The sequence below is a fragment of the Gasterosteus aculeatus genome, chromosome 17 (genome assembly GCF_964276395.1).
Source record: "Gasterosteus aculeatus chromosome 17, fGasAcu3.hap1.1, whole genome shotgun sequence".
In the NCBI taxonomy this organism is placed as follows: Eukaryota; Metazoa; Chordata; class Actinopteri; order Perciformes; family Gasterosteidae; genus Gasterosteus; species Gasterosteus aculeatus.
In genome coordinates, this window is record NC_135705.1 from 3,596,274 (window position 1) to 3,612,895 (window position 16,622).

Genomic DNA, 16,622 nt, shown 5'->3' on the forward strand with positions numbered 1-16,622 from the left:
AAACTATTTTGATGTAAGATCAAACATGATAAAAACCAACCGATATTTGCTGAGCTGCTTTTCTCCACACACACACACACACACACACACACACACACACACACGTGTATTATATATATATATATCTCTATCTTTAGGTTTCGAATGAACCAAACATGTAGAAAATAGTGGGCGATGTAGTCGACAGTGAGTAATCCTAGAGGAACGTTGATGCAGACAACGACAATCCAAGCCCAAGTACCAGAATCAGCGTTTAATGTCAGAGTAATGGCGACGTAACAAAAAGGCCCTTGAGACATGCTTTACACAACGTACAGGTAAACAAGGTCCAACCAAACGACTGACAACAAAAAAGACAAAACTTCAGCAAAAAAAAAAGAGAAAAAAGCAGCATTGGATATTGCCGGAGCATTCACTGCTAAACTTTGGTACGAAGGAGGATTAAAAGAACGCTGACGCACATTCCGTTGTGCCGTGTTGGCGAAAAAAATGAAAACAGCAAAGAGTCAAGAAAAAAAAAAAAACATCAAGAAAACAAAAATCTGCTTTCGTCTGCAATTCAGGTCCGTGAGACGACGCTTCCACGTTCAGAGCGGCGGTGCTGCTGAAGTTAGAAATTATGAGACACTGCGCCAACGTTCTGACTCTAACGGATGTGACTGTGTCTGAACTCGATGGGATGGAACATCGGGGGAGGGGGGGGGGGGGTGGGGGGGGCGCAGAATGAGGCAGTGCTGATTATCAACACAAGTAGTGACAGCAACGCTTGTTAGCAGCGAGAAGCTAAAACTAAATCAGACCTCTCAGGTCTTGTCGTTGTTGTTGAGGCTGTTTGAGAAAAGCGCTGCGTAAACAGGGTGGACAAAATAATAGATGCATCCTTCAATTCAAAAGTGTACAAACTACATTCTCCAAAATGAGCATAGAATTGAGTCAACACCTCTTTAAAACAATTTCAAAAACCTGAATATTCATGGAGGTTGATTTATTGCAGCTATTAGAATGAATTAGCTCAAACAACCTCAGTGTCTTTTCTGAAAGTCAAAACCGGACAACTTTGAAGTGCAATAATCGAGAGGTTTTTAACAGGAAAATTCATGCCATCCAATGCGACAAAAGGCCTTTTGGACGAGAGCCATTTATATTTTCAAATCCTCAAATGGAATTAAGAGCCTACGTGTGGGAACAGAGGAGTGTGTTTACCGTCTTTCATTTAGGAGGAAAATCCTTGTTTCCTGAACAAACGGTTATAAACGCTGAGTCAACAAGGCCTGAACAAGCTTAAAAGAACTGCAGCACGTGTGCGAGTAGACTAGTAGGACATGGAATAGATTACCAGCATTATGTACATATACACATACGTAGAAAATAATACAATACATTCTAACTTTTCACAGTCCCGAGTGAAAACTTAAGCTTAATCAACATCTACGGAAGGATCAGGAACGATTCGAGATAAAACTGGTGATAAATCCTCTTAGTAACACAGCGTAGCTACTGCGTGATAAAATGTACCACCGTTAAATTAAGTGCCTAAGGTATAATAAGAGAGGGGGGGGCAATCAGTGCATACTGTGTATATACATACGCCATTAATGCCACCTGACCGAGGTTACTGAGAATGCTCGTTTAAAAAGGCAGACAGCCATTAGAAAGTAGCCAGCAAAACCATGATTGTCACATGTGCAAAAAACATGTCACGCTTCCTCCCCAAAGTGCTCATCACCACGAGGACATCGACAACGAAGGGATTAGCAATCGCAAGTTGACATTGGACAAAAACAAGATTGGATAAAGATGATATCGGCTATATAGTCATATATATATATTCATAATGTACACCACATTTTGGTGTCAATGTCTTTTGAACAAGATACCACGTGGCAGCGTGTTGAGTCGGGATGGCTGTGGGAACGTTGGGCGCATTAGACGTTCCTTCCTACATCACCACCACAAACTGCTGGTCATGGAACTTGGAACTGGTACCGTAAGCGGGTCAAAACCTCCCTTCCTGGAAATCGGCGGTTCAGTCATTCGACGGCCGCTCCACCAGAGCGCCAGCGGGACGGAGGAGAGAGCTCGCCAGAGACTCCACCGTGTCTCGGCGTTCCCTCTCTAAAGCATACATTCATAGCGTGGAGCAGGTGGAGGCGTCATGGAGGAGCTCACTCAAAATCACCGGTCCGTTTCTCCAGTTCCACGCGGCTTGCACGTCCTCTCGAGAGAAATGGGGAATGTAAACAGAGCATCTTTGGCAGAATGTGAGGAGTCTCTTTGGAGGTAGTGGGTCGGGGAAGGGGTGGGGGGGGCGGAGCCTGGGTGGAGTGCGAGGACTATGTGGGAGCAGGACGCTCCTGAGGGTTAGTCCTATCAGAGGCACTTCTGTGGTCCCGTGTGCACCGGCTGGATAAAGCGTCCGCCTCGCTGCGTTGCTCCGCCCCGTCGGCAGCGGAGGTCGGAGGCGGAGTCCTGTGAACCGTCACCGGGTGCTGTGACGCCCCTCTTTGGGGTTTAGTGGGCGGACCTTCCTCTTCTCCCCAGAAGGGACGGCAGAGGAAATCTGAAAAAGGCGGTAAAACACAAAAATTAGACGGCTACGTGTCATCGCCCCTCAAACTGAAAAAACAATCACAATTTAACAGCCAGAAAGTCAAGTAATGCATCAGGAAACACAAATATCCTTCGACTTCGAAGTTGCAACCTAACTTGAAAACCTTTAGATTTAAGGATGTTGGCGATTAATGAATGTTGTTGTTGTTTTTCTTCTAAATCTTAGTAATGCGTCATAACGTTAGAAAACGTGCATTTTAGACACTGTTGTTTAATTGGTAATGTCATTTCAAAACGTCATCTTGGAGGCACCTCTTCCAGATAGCTTAGCCTAGCAGCTAGCTTAGCAAAGCGCTTTAAGGGGTCAGTTTGCCACTCATCCCCCCTTCTGTTTGACTCGTGTTAAAATATTATAACAATTAATAACAATAACACTTGCAACAATTGTAATTTCATTTTTAGTAAACTAAAAATGAATTCGTAGATTATAAGCATAAACCACAGTTTAATTGATTAAAAAGCTGTTTCTCATTTAATCTCAACAGGGAATAGAGTGTTGAGCTGCAGGCTGCGAGTACTTAGATCACCGGATCAGGCTGCATAAGAAGCCTTCGTGTATCACTGTTTTCAGGCCTCACCGTCGGCGTAGTGCTCCGGCCTCTTGGCGTGCGAGGCGAGGAAGTCGGAGGGGTCCACACCGCCGCCGAGGCTCTCCAGAGCTCGGTCGCCGTGCTGGGACGGCTCGCCGAAGCTCCCCGCCGGGCCCGGCAGGGCCTCGTCCAGCGGCTCGTCCTCCCCCAGGTAGGCGTACGGGCAGTACTCCCGCGTGCGAGAGTAGATGTTGGCGTTGTCGTAGCAGTCGGAGCAGATGACCAGCGGACTCGGACCGCCACCTGGCCAGAGAGGAAGAAGCGTCCTGGTGAGTGCCGAGCCGCTTCCGGACTACGGAATGGATGAAAGCTGAACTCTGACTGAGGCTCCTTCATTTTTTTACATTTATTATTAAGTGAAAAAAAATTGAATCTGAATTCAAATATTTAAAGTCTTTGTTTTTAGAGGCCTTTTCTCGAGACCTTGAATTTATTTCTAAATTAAAATTTTCTAAGTCGGGGGATGTAAATACATAACGGTTTTTGTTACAGCACAACTAATTTTTTTTTTTGTGGACACGTTATAAGTCCATCGTCATGAGCATCTGCGCTCGTACTGCTGTAACTAATCCTGAGCAGATTATCCAGAGCAGTATGCACACTCTCTTAATACTAATAATGATAATAATCGAATAGAAATAGATATCGTAGTTTCAAAATGCTGACATTAAAAAAAACAGAAAAAAGGGAGAACAGCGCTTCGGACGCTGACCTGTGGAGAGTCCAGCGATTCCCTCTCGCGGCTCTCCGGGGTGGAAGCTGCTCCGGCCGGTGAACAGAGAGCCGACCCGGCAGTGCAGCGCGCCGTTCCCCTCCGTCTCCCCCTCGGTGGCTGCGTCTCCATAACACACACCTGGGACATGAGTCATATTAGTCAGCGACCTCATTTCAAAGAGGATCTGGACATGGGAATATTAAAAACCTGGATTGGGGATTGCATTTAAAACACACTTATTAAAATAAATGTGTTTTGGCAGGAGGATTGGGGGACCTTTAGGATGTTGAAATAAATAACTGGTAATCCAAATATAGACTGAAACCAAACAAACGATGATAGCAGAGATTACATTTGTATTTGCAGTTCATAGAGGTTTTCTCTAAGAAGAAGTATAACCACCACGATGAAGCTTACATAAGACCTCACGAAAGCATCATTCCAGACCTCGGCAAAACTGAAAGTAAGACCAGAGGAAATGTCCAAATTCACCAAATCCAAAAGAAGAGGACTCACCGTCGGTGCCCTTGTGGACGTATCCGTTAGAAAGGGGGGGCATGAGCTGCTGGTGGCTGCCGGCCTCAGAGTTGCTGTAGCCTTCCTGAGGCTCTGACAGAGTGCCCTGAGAGGACAGGTAGCTGGGGATGTCCGCCGGCAGGTTCATCTCGTCTGGAACGGACAAGAGACACGTTTTGTTACGCCGCGTTGAGTTCTGGCAAACGGGGTTACACAGCCTTTTAACATCCGCTTTCTATTAAACCTGTGTGGACATAAAGATTCCAACACCCCACAAAGAGAACAACGCAACATCAATTGGCCTCACTGATCTGATGCCAACGTTTAAGTATTGTTTAACCAAAATCTAGACTGAAACACATGCACTTTAACACAGAGACCCCAACCTCCTTTGCCTCACGGACCATTTTCATGTTAAGACAATATTTCGCAGACGGGTCATATGACAAAAATAAATATAAATATATATATGGTATCTAGTGGTCCGCGGCCCGGGGATTTTTCTAAACTTCCCCAGGCCTGCAAGTATTAAATGCCATTTTCAAATACAAACCCTGCGTGCAACAGATGAACATATTTCATGCTTTCTGCACGGCTACCATTAGTGGGCGGAGCTTCAAACAAGGCTCATTTGTTGTTACGAGTCTGAACTGCTGACCTGTGTTGCTGAGGCTGTAGTCCTCGCTTTTCCTGCGCATGTGGTAGATGACAATGACCCAGACCAGCGAGGTCCCGACCACGCAGCACACCACCACGATCACCACGATGCCCACGGTGGTCCAGCCGTCCTGGTCGAACCCCGCGCCGGTGTCACAGTTGGGCGACGGCGAGACGCTCAAGTAGATGTGGCCGCGCTCCGTCCCCAGGGTGTTGGACATGATGCACGTGTATTTCCCGGCATCCGCGGGGCCGGCGTCGACGATGATGAGCAGCTGATTGGCGGCGGCGAAGAAGTGGCGCTCGGTGAGCAGCAGGGGCCCGTCGTCTTTGGTCCAGTTGAGCCGGGGGGGCGGGCTGCCCCCGGCGATGCACTGCAGCACGGCGGTCTCGCCACGCGCCACCGACCTGTCTTCCAGTCCCCGGATGAAGGACGGAGTTTCTGGAAGAGGAGATTTTGTCAGGATTAATAATGGTCGACACAGTTATTTTACATGTTTGTTTTCTGTGCTAATGTTTGAACCTTAATCATAAACATAAGTTATAAACATACAAGCAAACAGCTCAAAAAAGCAGCATAGTAGTTTGTATCTGCGGCGGGAGGATCACGAGATCGCTGGCGGGTGTAAGCGAGTGTCATTGTGCGCCAACTCTCACATACTGACGCGGCAAAGCTCACACTATTTGGGGGGCTCATTTCGCTGAAGGACCTCTGATTAAGAGCTGTGGAGTAACATCTGTGTCAGAAACGCTCCTTCCAGCCAGAATTAAAGTATCCGTCACGGACGTGGATTGCACATGCGTCAGTTAGTTGAACCAGTGATACAAAATAAACGATGATGTGTTATGAGGGGCGGACAGAAATGAGCGGCGTCACTCAGCGATTTATCCCCGGTAGTACAACGTGGTCTATCAGACGGGTGACTCACCCAGGACGGTGAGAGTAGCGTTCGCAGACAGGCTGCCAGCTGCGTTTTGAGCCGTGCAGCTGTACACTCCCATGTCTTCCGCCTTCACGCTAGCGATGAAGAAGATGTCATCGTCTGGCATCACGTGCATCCTGCGCTCCCGGGCGGCCGGGAAGTCGGTGCCGCCGTCCTTCTGCCAAGCAATCTGGGGTAATGGATGGCCTTCGGCGGCGCACTCCAGCCTGGCCATGCTCCCAGCGCGGATCGTCAGATCCATGGGAGTCTTCAGAAAGGACGGCAGCTCTGAAAAACAACACATCGCCATTAGTGGGACGAGTATAGACGGACTGGTACCAGCACCAAGGGAGTAAAAGGCTGCAGGGGAAAATCTAATGAGCCACACTGATGGGCGGCGACCGCCCTCTTTGACCGGCGTCCTCACCGTTCACAGTGAGCTTCGCCCTGTTGGAGTAGTTGGAGCCAAAGTGATTGGAGACCACACACTGGTAGCGTCCCTCGTCAGTGAAGTTGACGTTGAGTAGGTGCAGCACGGTGGTGTAGGTCAGCTCTCCCTCCTGGTACTGGGCGTAGTTCTGCACCTCGGCGTCATACAGCACCTCCCCGTCCTTCCGCCACGCCGTGGTCATCGGCGAATCGCTGCTGCTGGACGCAACGCAGCTCAGGGTCACGTTGTTCCCGCGCATCGCCACGTAGGTCTCCGGGTGAGTGGCGATCCGAGGCTTGGGGAAATCGTCTGCGTCAGGGACAGAAAGTGTGAGCCTCCCGAAGCAGGTTTTTGAATATAAGATATTAGTTGCTGCTCAACATGGATCATGCCAACACAGGAGGAGCAACATGGCGGTAGGACAAAACAACTCAGTTGCCTCAGTTTTCCAAGCCTCTTTGGGCTTCGTTTTCCTATATGGGAATTGGACTGCAGACAGTATAAACAGAGAGAGAAAGGCACTGACCACACACAAAGAGCTCGGGGCTGACGGACAGGACACTGTGGCCGAGGAGGCTGGCGGGATGAGCACACACAGCGGACACGGGCGGCTGGAAGTGGCTGGCGGCGAGCCAGGGGCCGAGCCACTGCATGTGGCAGTCACACAGCAGGCTGCTGGTGTTTAGGACGCTGGGAAACACAGAAAGGAGACAGGAGGAGGCGTGAGACGGGTCATTCACAAATGAATGGGAGTTGGGGATTTATGGGAGGAGATGGTGAACGTTTGGGAACGGAATTGGTCATTTACGCTTTTATGACCAATCCCGAATAAATATAAAATACCAGCTGATATTTACCATCAAAACTATTCACACCAGTTTTTCCATAGAAGGTTTGAATTGATTCACTCAAATACACAGGCAGTCAGCCGGAGGTGAATTATATTATTATCCCATAGCTACTGTAAGCCAGCTCGTTGGGTTTCCTTTTAGGGAAATGCTCCGAGGGAATTGGGAGTTCCCTCTGATAAACAGTCGGGTAGTATATGTGCATGGCTGGGATCTGGAAGGACAGAAGGAGTGATGGAATGTGCTGCTTTGTTATGGTTGAAGGGAGTCATGAAGTAGAAGGCCCTGATTCTGACTCGCTCCAATGCGAGATTACAGCGTTTCTGCAATTAATATTCATGTTCTATTTAAACGTATTCATGACAAAAACAACTATTTAAATATATTTTTTTTAAAACCTTGTCTTGAGGGAGGCAGGTTGAAATACTGTTGGCTAGTAAGTCAGCCGCCGCTTGAGAGGCACTCTGAAAAGATGAGCCGATCAAACGCCTAGAAAGGGACCGGGCGGGAAAAGTAACCGACATGATGAAGCGGACGATGCTGCAGCAGCAACGACGACGACAACAACTCAAAAGCGGCATTGAAACTCTCTGCAATAACACTGCAATCACGTTTACAGAGTTCATCGCTAACCCTACACAGTCAACAACTTGTCACAACTCGTATGCGTCACCCACCCAACGTCCTCATTTGTTCCTTTTTAATAAAAGCCAGACAGAAGCGATCAACGCAGGGAAAGGCCGGCTTCCAGATGTGCTTATGGGAACTGTAAGATCAGTTTGGGTCTACTCACAACACTTTGAGCTTCATGTGGGACAACGCCTCGGGGTGTATCGACATGATGCCGTTATTGCTGAGGTCCCTGCAGAGTGCACAGAAATATGGGTTAGACACACGCACGATGTGATTTGATCAATTTGGCATCCAGTTTCACGAGCGTAAGAAAACGGGACCGTGGTTAAAAAAACAACAACGAAAAATAACCGTCTTCAATCATTGATTGAATAACAAGAGATCCGGTTGGCGGTAGCTTTACTCACAGGTGCTCCAGCTCGTCCAGGCCCTCAAACGCTTTCTCCGTGATGGATTTGATTTTGTTCCGCTGTATGATCCTGCAAGACAAAAAACATTTCACATTGCCACCGGACCTGCAACAAAATTCACGTCACAGCCTTTCAATGCCAGTTGGAATACAAATGAAGCTAATTAACTAATTCAATTAAAGCAGAACTTTATCACAAGGTACAGACATTATCTGGAACGCTGCCACAGAGTTTAAGATCCGGGTGCGAACACATATTATTATGAATCACATATTAAATCAAAAGCCCTGGCTCTGTACATGTGTGTACAATCTGAGTGTCAATCTCACAGTGTGTTCAGCTTCTTCATCCCATCAAACAGACCAACAGAGTCTTCAATGGCCCAGGAGATTTCATTATTGCGGATATCCCTGAAAAAAAAAAAAAAAAGAAGAGTGACGCTGAAGATATTTAAACACACAGAAACAAAGCAGCAGTGACTCCCACATCAGAGAGCAACCATCTGAGGCCCCGTACCTCCACAGTGAGTTGTGAATGGGCCGCGTTTAGCTCGGGGACGGATGATGGGAACAGAGAAGCCTCTTGTTTCCCCCGGCTGCTAACGACCTCCTTTGTTTCTCTTTCCTCATGCTCAGCCACCTCTGAAAGAACCCCCCCCCCCCCCATGTCGATGCGCCTAGTCACTTTCTCAACTCTGTGTTTCATCGATACCTCCCAGGTAAATATGTGATGAGGGCAACACAGCAGCTCGATTAGGCCATTATTCTCTGCCTGAGCTCCTAGGTTTTCTGCTGCATTGGCTCAAGGAGCCTGTCAAACACGGTGTCCATCAAATTTAGATTTGTTTTTAAGGGTTGTTATTGACTTGCCTCTCATTTGTTTTTCAAGCTGGCTTTGCTAAAGTTTTTTGACACGTTTTGATCAGGTCACAATTCAGGTCGTATTGATCGTTTTGGGCTGATTAAGCCTGAAGGCCAATCAGATGACACATCAATTCTCAATACAAACGTTTAATTTACAAATGAGTTCTTAAGACTTCTTGCCTGCTCTCAAATCCACTCAGGGATCAACTTGGCAAACTTCCATATTGTTAATGGTAAGTGGGGAAAGGAGCAGGCTTAAGACACATAATGTATTGTGTTGTACCGGATATGAGGTGTATTAATGTTGGAGGCCATTAGTGCAAACATGGTGAATCCTAATAGACTGGTGAACAATACCGAATGGTATCCAGCACCCAAGAAAGAAAGAACATCCCAACTCATCTCCCTCAGAGCTGCTTTGTTATTGGTTAATATGCTTAGAAATGCTGAGCATCATATGGGCAGATATGTTTTATTTAATGCCTTCTTGATGAAAGATTAAGAACAAATCCTAGATCCAACCCTCACCTTTCCCACCTCTGCCCCGGTGAGACCAGTTTACTGTCACATATTACAACCAGCTTCCATACAGTACATGGCTCATATGGAATACGTGGCCCGACTAAGAGTACTTTCCTTCCCAAGTATCACATTTTGATGTGCCTGCACTGGGTAACAACGCTCCCAGTGGTTTAACGCTTGATGCTGGCTGCTCCTGCGAGTGACCACGAGCCCCCAGCAGATTTTTCTCGCTTCAACAAGACGCCGACAGTGAACGCGTGACAGAGGACACAAAACCAAGAGAACTGGACTCATTGGGCGCTTTGATTAAAACCACAAGACTAACGACAAAACAAGATGTGAACGCTGACTATGTTAGAGGATGCAGACACATTTCTACTGTTATTTCTCGAAACTACCTGGGAAATGTGTGAAGACGGGACTAGAACTACACATGAAGAGTAAAGCAAACACAGACCTACTGTAGTTAGCAGCCTTCATAGGAATGCAGAGCCAAGAACATGTCAGGAGGGTTATACTTTGGATACTGCGCAATATTACAACCATTTCTGATAGATTTCCCTGAGTAGCACTTACAGGGTGTGCAGACTCGCCAGGCCACTGAACACTCCTTCTCCCAAATGGCTGATGGAGTTTTCTCCGAGGTTCAGGCTGTCCAGGAGACCTAGTCCCACAAAGGCGGCCTCCTCGAGTCTAGTCAGGTGATTGAAGGACAGGTCTCTGCACAAAAACAAACGCAGATTATTACAAACTCGTTGACGCACTCAAGAATCCTGCTCCAAAATAGATCTTCACAAAATCGTAAAAGATAAAATGTACATCCACTACGGGCGAGGCTGCACGGAATCATCTCTAGGAGGTTAGAAAGCACTGGAGCAAAACAACAGTAAGTTCTGGGAGCAACCGGAATGAATTTCAGAGCCCAGAGCTGATGGAAGGGAGCGGGGACCCGCAGCTGTGAAGCGAACACACTCACAGCTCCTCCAGCTTCTGGCAAAACTCCCAGGCGTCTGGTCGGAGGATGCCGAGAGCATTCTGGCTGACCCGCAGGATCCGCAGCATGCGCAGTCCGTACAGCCAGCCTTTGTTGACCTCTGTTAGGTTGTTGTGCTCCAGCTCTCTGAGACACAGGCGGGATGAACACACGGCATTGACAAAGAACAAAAATACACAATTATATGAATTCTTTGGCGTTTTCCCATCCAACATTGGTGAATTTACAGTAATCTTTGCAGCTTTTTCTAGTCTGTTAGACAATTCCTGATGAACCAACTGTTCGATATCACTTTAAAGAATCTACAACCCCGTACTTACAGTTCTTCCATGTTGTTAAGTCCAAAAAAGGCTCCATCCATGAGGTTGGTGATGCCATTCCTCTGCATCTTCAGTGACCTCAGTGAGTCCATCCCTTTGAATGTCAGGCTGTCCACAATCTTGATCTTGTTACGCTTCATTTCACTGCAATGACAGCAAAGAACGGCTTCCTTCAACCAAGTACATTTATACCGAGAGAAACGGGAGCCATTGGATTTATACCAAATTTATCCGGGCTTCAGTACAAAGATGTATTTACCGAATATCAAGATTCCTGAAAAATTATTTTAGTTCTGCACCAACGCACATCATGCCATACTTACAGGAAGTGGAGCTGTGGAAGTTTGAAGACCTTAGAAGGCAGCACAGCTAATCTGTTCCTGTTCAGCTTCAGCACCAGCAGGGAGCTGGAGATGTTTTCAAAGCAGCCGGGCTCGAGGACGCTGATCTTGTTATTACTCAAATTCCTTTGAGATGAAAAGAGCAGCAGCATTGGAGCCAAAGTGAAGAAAGAGAAGACAGCTAAGTTTGCTGGAGGTGAATATCCACATACGATAAGATGCTCTTATCCGAGAGTCTTTTGTGCTCTGCCATAACTGTCATGTCATCTACTGTTGTATTATATATACACACCCAGTGCACACAGTAGTAAACTAGTGTACTGGTATGACACGTTACCAACATTACGTTTCATCCTTGATGCTTTCTGTTATTAAAATACTATATATGTGCAGTATTGTGCAGCCTCAGCCGACGTACATTCGGCCTGTCCTTTAAGAGAACACATTCGCTGATGAACAAATGGTGAAAAGAGAATGATTACTTACAGGTATTTCAGCTGCATGGAGGGGAAGGATCCAACTCTGAGCTCTGAGATCGAGTTGGATGTCAGGTCCAGTGTCTCCAGGGCAACGTATGGCAGCAGCTGATGCATCAAAAGTTCTGAGATCCGATTGTGGACTCTGAATCGTGTACAAAATGTGTACAAAAGTATTAGCTTTCGAACTCACAATGAAGGAGGGTTGCAAAGAAATTAAATGTATTTTAGTCCCAGCACCTGGGCTTTGGGAATCGGCTGACACCAAGTCGATTCATTCATTAAAAAGGCAGCGCTGTTAAAACTGACTGGTATCATTCTACAGCTGAACAGCTGACATGTTATGTCTCTTAGCAATGCTGATATGAAGCATGCGTTCTGCACACAAGTGTAATCAGATGTAAATGTAGAATATTTACATGAGTAAAGACTCATATCGGTTGCTGGGTTACAAAAGGACATTACCTAATGACGGCCCATGTGTTAGCTCCAATGCATTTGTCTAGATTTGTAAAGAGTAAACATTTGCAATTCTTCCCAAAGGGTCATAACAATTGTTTGAAGTGTTTATTTTTACACATAAAGGCTTAACAGTCGAACAGAAGCAAGAAAAGGAATGACGACATAGAAAGGGGGGCGCGTAAGTGTGTGTGAGAAGTGACAATATGATGGGGATCTCATACTTACAATGACAGGGAGGTGATGTTTGAGGACACATCTCCAAGAAAAGGGATATCGGTCAGTTCGTTGTGATTCATGGTGCTGAAAAGACATCAAACAAAACCAATTAGTCTGCGTTATGTTAAATGAATCAAACGTCCCACTCACGCCCACATTCTTATAATGGGGAAAGCCACTACGCAATTAACGTAACGCTAAGGTCTAGAACAAGCGTCTATTCTGCATCTAAACGGGACAACCCGGGGTGTCGGTGGAGCAACACATCCCGGCGGTGGATGAAGTGACGCATTTGCATCTTACGGGTTTGCGTACTTACACCTGGGTCGTCCCGTGCGGGGGGTCCGCAGGAACCGTTGACAGCCTTTTCCTGTTGCAGTCCAGGATGCGGACTTCATCTCGTCCCGTTGGGCAGGAGCACGGAGCGGGACAAGACTCCAGAGCCCGGGCGCTCAAACTCAGCAGCAGGAAAACGAGGGCCGGAGGAACGGGCCGACCCTCCGCCATTTTGAGCGTCTTCCCACTGGAGGCTAAGTGGCGTTAGCTAACGTGGCTAACTTGCTACGCAAGTCGCGTGAACTGCAAAAGATAAATCCCGCCAACATAAAAATCCTTCCCGGTGTTTAAATCAGTCGAATGAACACATACTTCAGGTCTGTGGCTCCACGGCCTGATTAGGAACCGTAAAATACTTGTTTTTCCCAACTTGCAGGAGGCATCCCAGCAGAAATCTCTTTCTTCCCGGTGTCAGGAATTCCTTCCGCTCCAATCTTAACGGTGGATATACTCCCGCAGCAGCGTTGGCTTATGCTGCCTCAATGCCGAGCTAACGTTAATTTTGTCCCAACATCGGTTAAACTCCCCGCTTGGATGTCGTTTAATTGTAGGGGGTCATCTAAAGAGGTAAAAAATAAAGAATATCCGTCTTTCCGTTACAAAAGCACAACAAGGCGCATTGACTGTGAGGCATTGGATATCTTAGATCCCGCCCCTTTCCAGCATGTTTACAGTTATTCTATTGGTCTGTACTAAAACCTGTCAAACAATTGCATCAATTTGATTGGATGTCTGTCCAATATGTTTTGGTCTTAGCCTTAAATCAAAACAAAAAAGTAAAAATGTATTCGCTCAAAATATGTCTGGGAAAAACAGGTAAAAATATTAGGTCAAAAAATATACTGAAAAAAAGGTAAAACATATTAGGTAAAAAAATATATTTTTTTTAAAAGTATAAATATGTAATGTGGAAAAACAATTTTTTACGTAACATTTTTCGACTTTGTTTTTACGTTTTAGGTTTTTTTAAAAGTCAATTTTTTTAAAAGTTGAAATGTGTCTTGAGAATCAAGTCAACAAATGTTTTGAACAAAAAGTCAAGCGATATTACGTCCAAATATGTCATAGTAAAATAACTCAAATAATATTAGGTAGAACAATTCATGAAAGAAATTCAAGATATGTTAAGTTGAAATTTGTCTTGACAAAAAAGTCAAAGTGTGTCAAGAAAAAAAGGTATTTTCTTTTGAAAAAAAAGTCAAAATATGTTAGGTTGAATTTTTTCATGAAATATAAGTAAAAACATACTAGGTCAAAAAATGTTTTGGAAAAATGGCAAATTATGTTAGGCCAAAAGACTATTGTACTCAAATATTTTGAAAGAACAGTAAAAATATCTTAGGTCGAAAAAAGCTTTGAAACAAACTCAAATGTTAGGTTGAAATACAATAAAACAAAAAGTTAAAAAAATAAAACCAGTTATATTAGATAAACATTTTTTAAAATAAATATGATTAAATATATTGTGTTGAAAATGAGATAATGAGAAAGTAAAAATGATTTGTCAAAATATATTAGATAAGAAGGTAGATAAGGTAAGGTAGACAAGACAACTATTGGAGTGAATGTTTACACTTTCTCGAACCGCACACCAGGGGGCATCCAAGAGACTTAGAGAGGTATTGTTGGCAGTTGATAGCACTCAGCCAAAAGTCTTCTTTCAGAGCCTTTTGGACACAAATACAAAATTGCTGTTTACATGGAAAGGTCCCTTAACTGGACATCTGTTAAACGTGAAAACCTTGAAGGATTACAATCTTTCTAACGTGTCTTTGAGGATGCTCAGATCTAACCGAGGAACTTATGGATACGAAGGAACTAGACTCGACTACACTCGACGGGGAGAACTAATTGACAAAGACTTAGCTTGCGAGCTCCACTAAAAAGCTGAGTTAACTTAATACGGGGACTTCAGCATCATTGTATTATTAAGTTCCTTGAGGAAACTGATGCTTATCACCTGGACTTGCCTCATAACTAAAGTAATAATAAAAAGTATGTCAATGAGTGTGAGAGCCCAACGGGAAGATTAGCACATTTTTGGTGTTAATGGGGAGAGCTGAGAATTTTGCCTCACTGAGCAACGCTTTGTGAATGTGCTTTTGCTGTGGGCATATTGACTCCCCTGAATGCGCACAAAATGTACACAATGTGACAGCCTTCAAAGCCAAACTAATTATTTTCCCACACTTGAGACACTGAAAGATTCCCCACAACATATGAAGACATACAAAAAAAGACCTTGTTGCCTTCATTGAAAATCAGATCCACTTTTTGGCAACATCCAGGACGTACAACTCGCCAACTTGTTGGTCACCAATGTTAGTCGAGCAAAGAAAAAAGGGGGAAGCAGCTTTGCTACCGATGTTACGGAAGTAAAAGGAGGCATGACTCCGTTCACAGGAAAAATGACTGAGTGTTGCTCAATTCACAACTGTCTGTTAAAAATGTTTATCTTGACTCGACAATCCATTTGAATATCTGACGACTGAACTCGTAAACTGTTTTTTGATTTGTAGAGAAAGTATTTTGAACACAAAATGTATTTTGTTAAAAATTACGTTAGATTTTCTTTATCGGCCCTATTAAATACAAGTGACAAAGTAAACTACTGCCCATCTCTGTGGTTTCTAAGGGGAATTTGGCAGATGGTACCCTTATCGTGATGGCATGTTGTAATTGTGTTATTATGTTCATCATGTCATGTTGTGGTCCTATGGAGAACCCTTATCAGTGCCGTGCAGCGATGTCAGTACGGGGCTAGAGAGTTACGAAAGGCAGATACAAACATTAAAGGTTACGCACAAGCGTGACACACATTCACGGTCGATATCAAAAAATCTGCATTAATTACACCACTTCATCCTTAATAATAACACTCAAGGCCGGCCTTTGTTCTCAATAATGTTACATTAACGAGGACAAAGTCTGGCCTGTCAGACCTTTATTGCTTAATTATTGCACAGCCGCCAAGTGTTTATCAGTCACAATCCGGGTCGGAGGGCCGTGACAACAAGGAGGGGATACCACAAGCAATTAGTCAGAACGGGGTTTTGTTGGACTTACACCAGTGGCGTGTCGAGTCAGTAGTTTCAGTGGTGGAGGTGAGTGCATGCATGGAAGGTACCATACTCCTTTACCAAATAGCAAGGCGGGTGTCTCAAGGCAGAGCAAAAGCGAGACCACCTGAGACCAGGGGGCCTTTTAACAGAGTGCACTGGCACACAAAGCCCATGTGCTGCTGATCATCTCAGGTGCTCCCACTAACCTGACAAACCTCTGCCGCCTGCAGGTACGCCAGCCGGAGGCGGAGAGGGTCGTCACAGTCAGCAACGAGGAAAACACACACTGCTCAATTGAATATGAAGGCAGGTGGCTCGTAGTCGCCATTCATTCAACCACACTTATCAGTTCAATATTATGCCCGAAATAGTTTCTGACTCACCAATTAGTAAAGCATTTGTACACAAAATCCATCCGCCGCTCTTTCCTTATGAAGACGTCAATCACAGCATTGTAAAACTCTTGTTTGATTATGTATAACGTATAAACAATTGTAATAACACACATATTGTATATATAAACTACAAAGATAAACTTGTATTTGTGTATTTTTAATTTTGCTGTTTTTTAAGTAGCATTATTTCATTTAACATTTGTATTTATTAATTTTGCCAGGATAGGCATTTCCTACCATGCCACTTATTTGTTATCATTTTCTATCATTATTATTGTGTATACTTGGTTGAAGTCCACGTAT

At 45.0% G+C, this 16,622-nt stretch overlaps 1 protein-coding gene across 1 annotated transcript; it reads right to left on the reverse strand.

Annotated features, from left to right (window-relative positions):
* Positions 1-233: 233 nt before the first annotated feature.
* Positions 234-13,612, reverse strand: lrig2 (leucine-rich repeats and immunoglobulin-like domains 2). Its single transcript, XM_040204823.2, has 18 exons — positions 12,846-13,612; positions 12,536-12,610; positions 11,859-11,993; positions 11,355-11,498; positions 11,032-11,175; positions 10,694-10,837; positions 10,294-10,437; positions 8,662-8,742; positions 8,330-8,401; positions 8,083-8,151; positions 6,968-7,131; positions 6,439-6,750; positions 6,018-6,299; positions 5,090-5,530; positions 4,432-4,584; positions 3,913-4,053; positions 3,189-3,443; positions 234-2,560 (listed from the first exon to the last, which is right to left on the reverse strand). Exons 1-18 carry the CDS (start codon positions 13,031-13,033, stop codon positions 2,334-2,336), a joined length of 3,171 nt encoding a protein of 1,056 aa, XP_040060757.2. The 5' UTR covers positions 13,034-13,612; the 3' UTR covers positions 234-2,333.
* Between the last annotated feature and the right edge of the window lie 3,010 nt (positions 13,613-16,622).

What these genes read in the sequence shown, in the direction of transcription:
- lrig2 (XM_040204823.2), bottom strand. Translation starts at nt 13,033, where the DNA reads ATGGCGGAGGGTCGGCCCGTTCCTCCGGCCCTCGTTTTCCTGCTGCTG. An exon ending in CCGCACGGGACGACCCAGGT is followed by an intron (nt 12,611 to 12,845) that starts GTAAGTACGCAA and finishes ATGTCTTTTCAG; the next exon opens with CACCATGAATCACAACGAAC. An exon ending in TGCCAGAAGCTGGAGGAGCT is followed by an intron (nt 10,438 to 10,693) that starts GTGAGTGTGTTC and finishes GTTTTTGTGCAG; the next exon opens with AGACCTGTCCTTCAATCACC.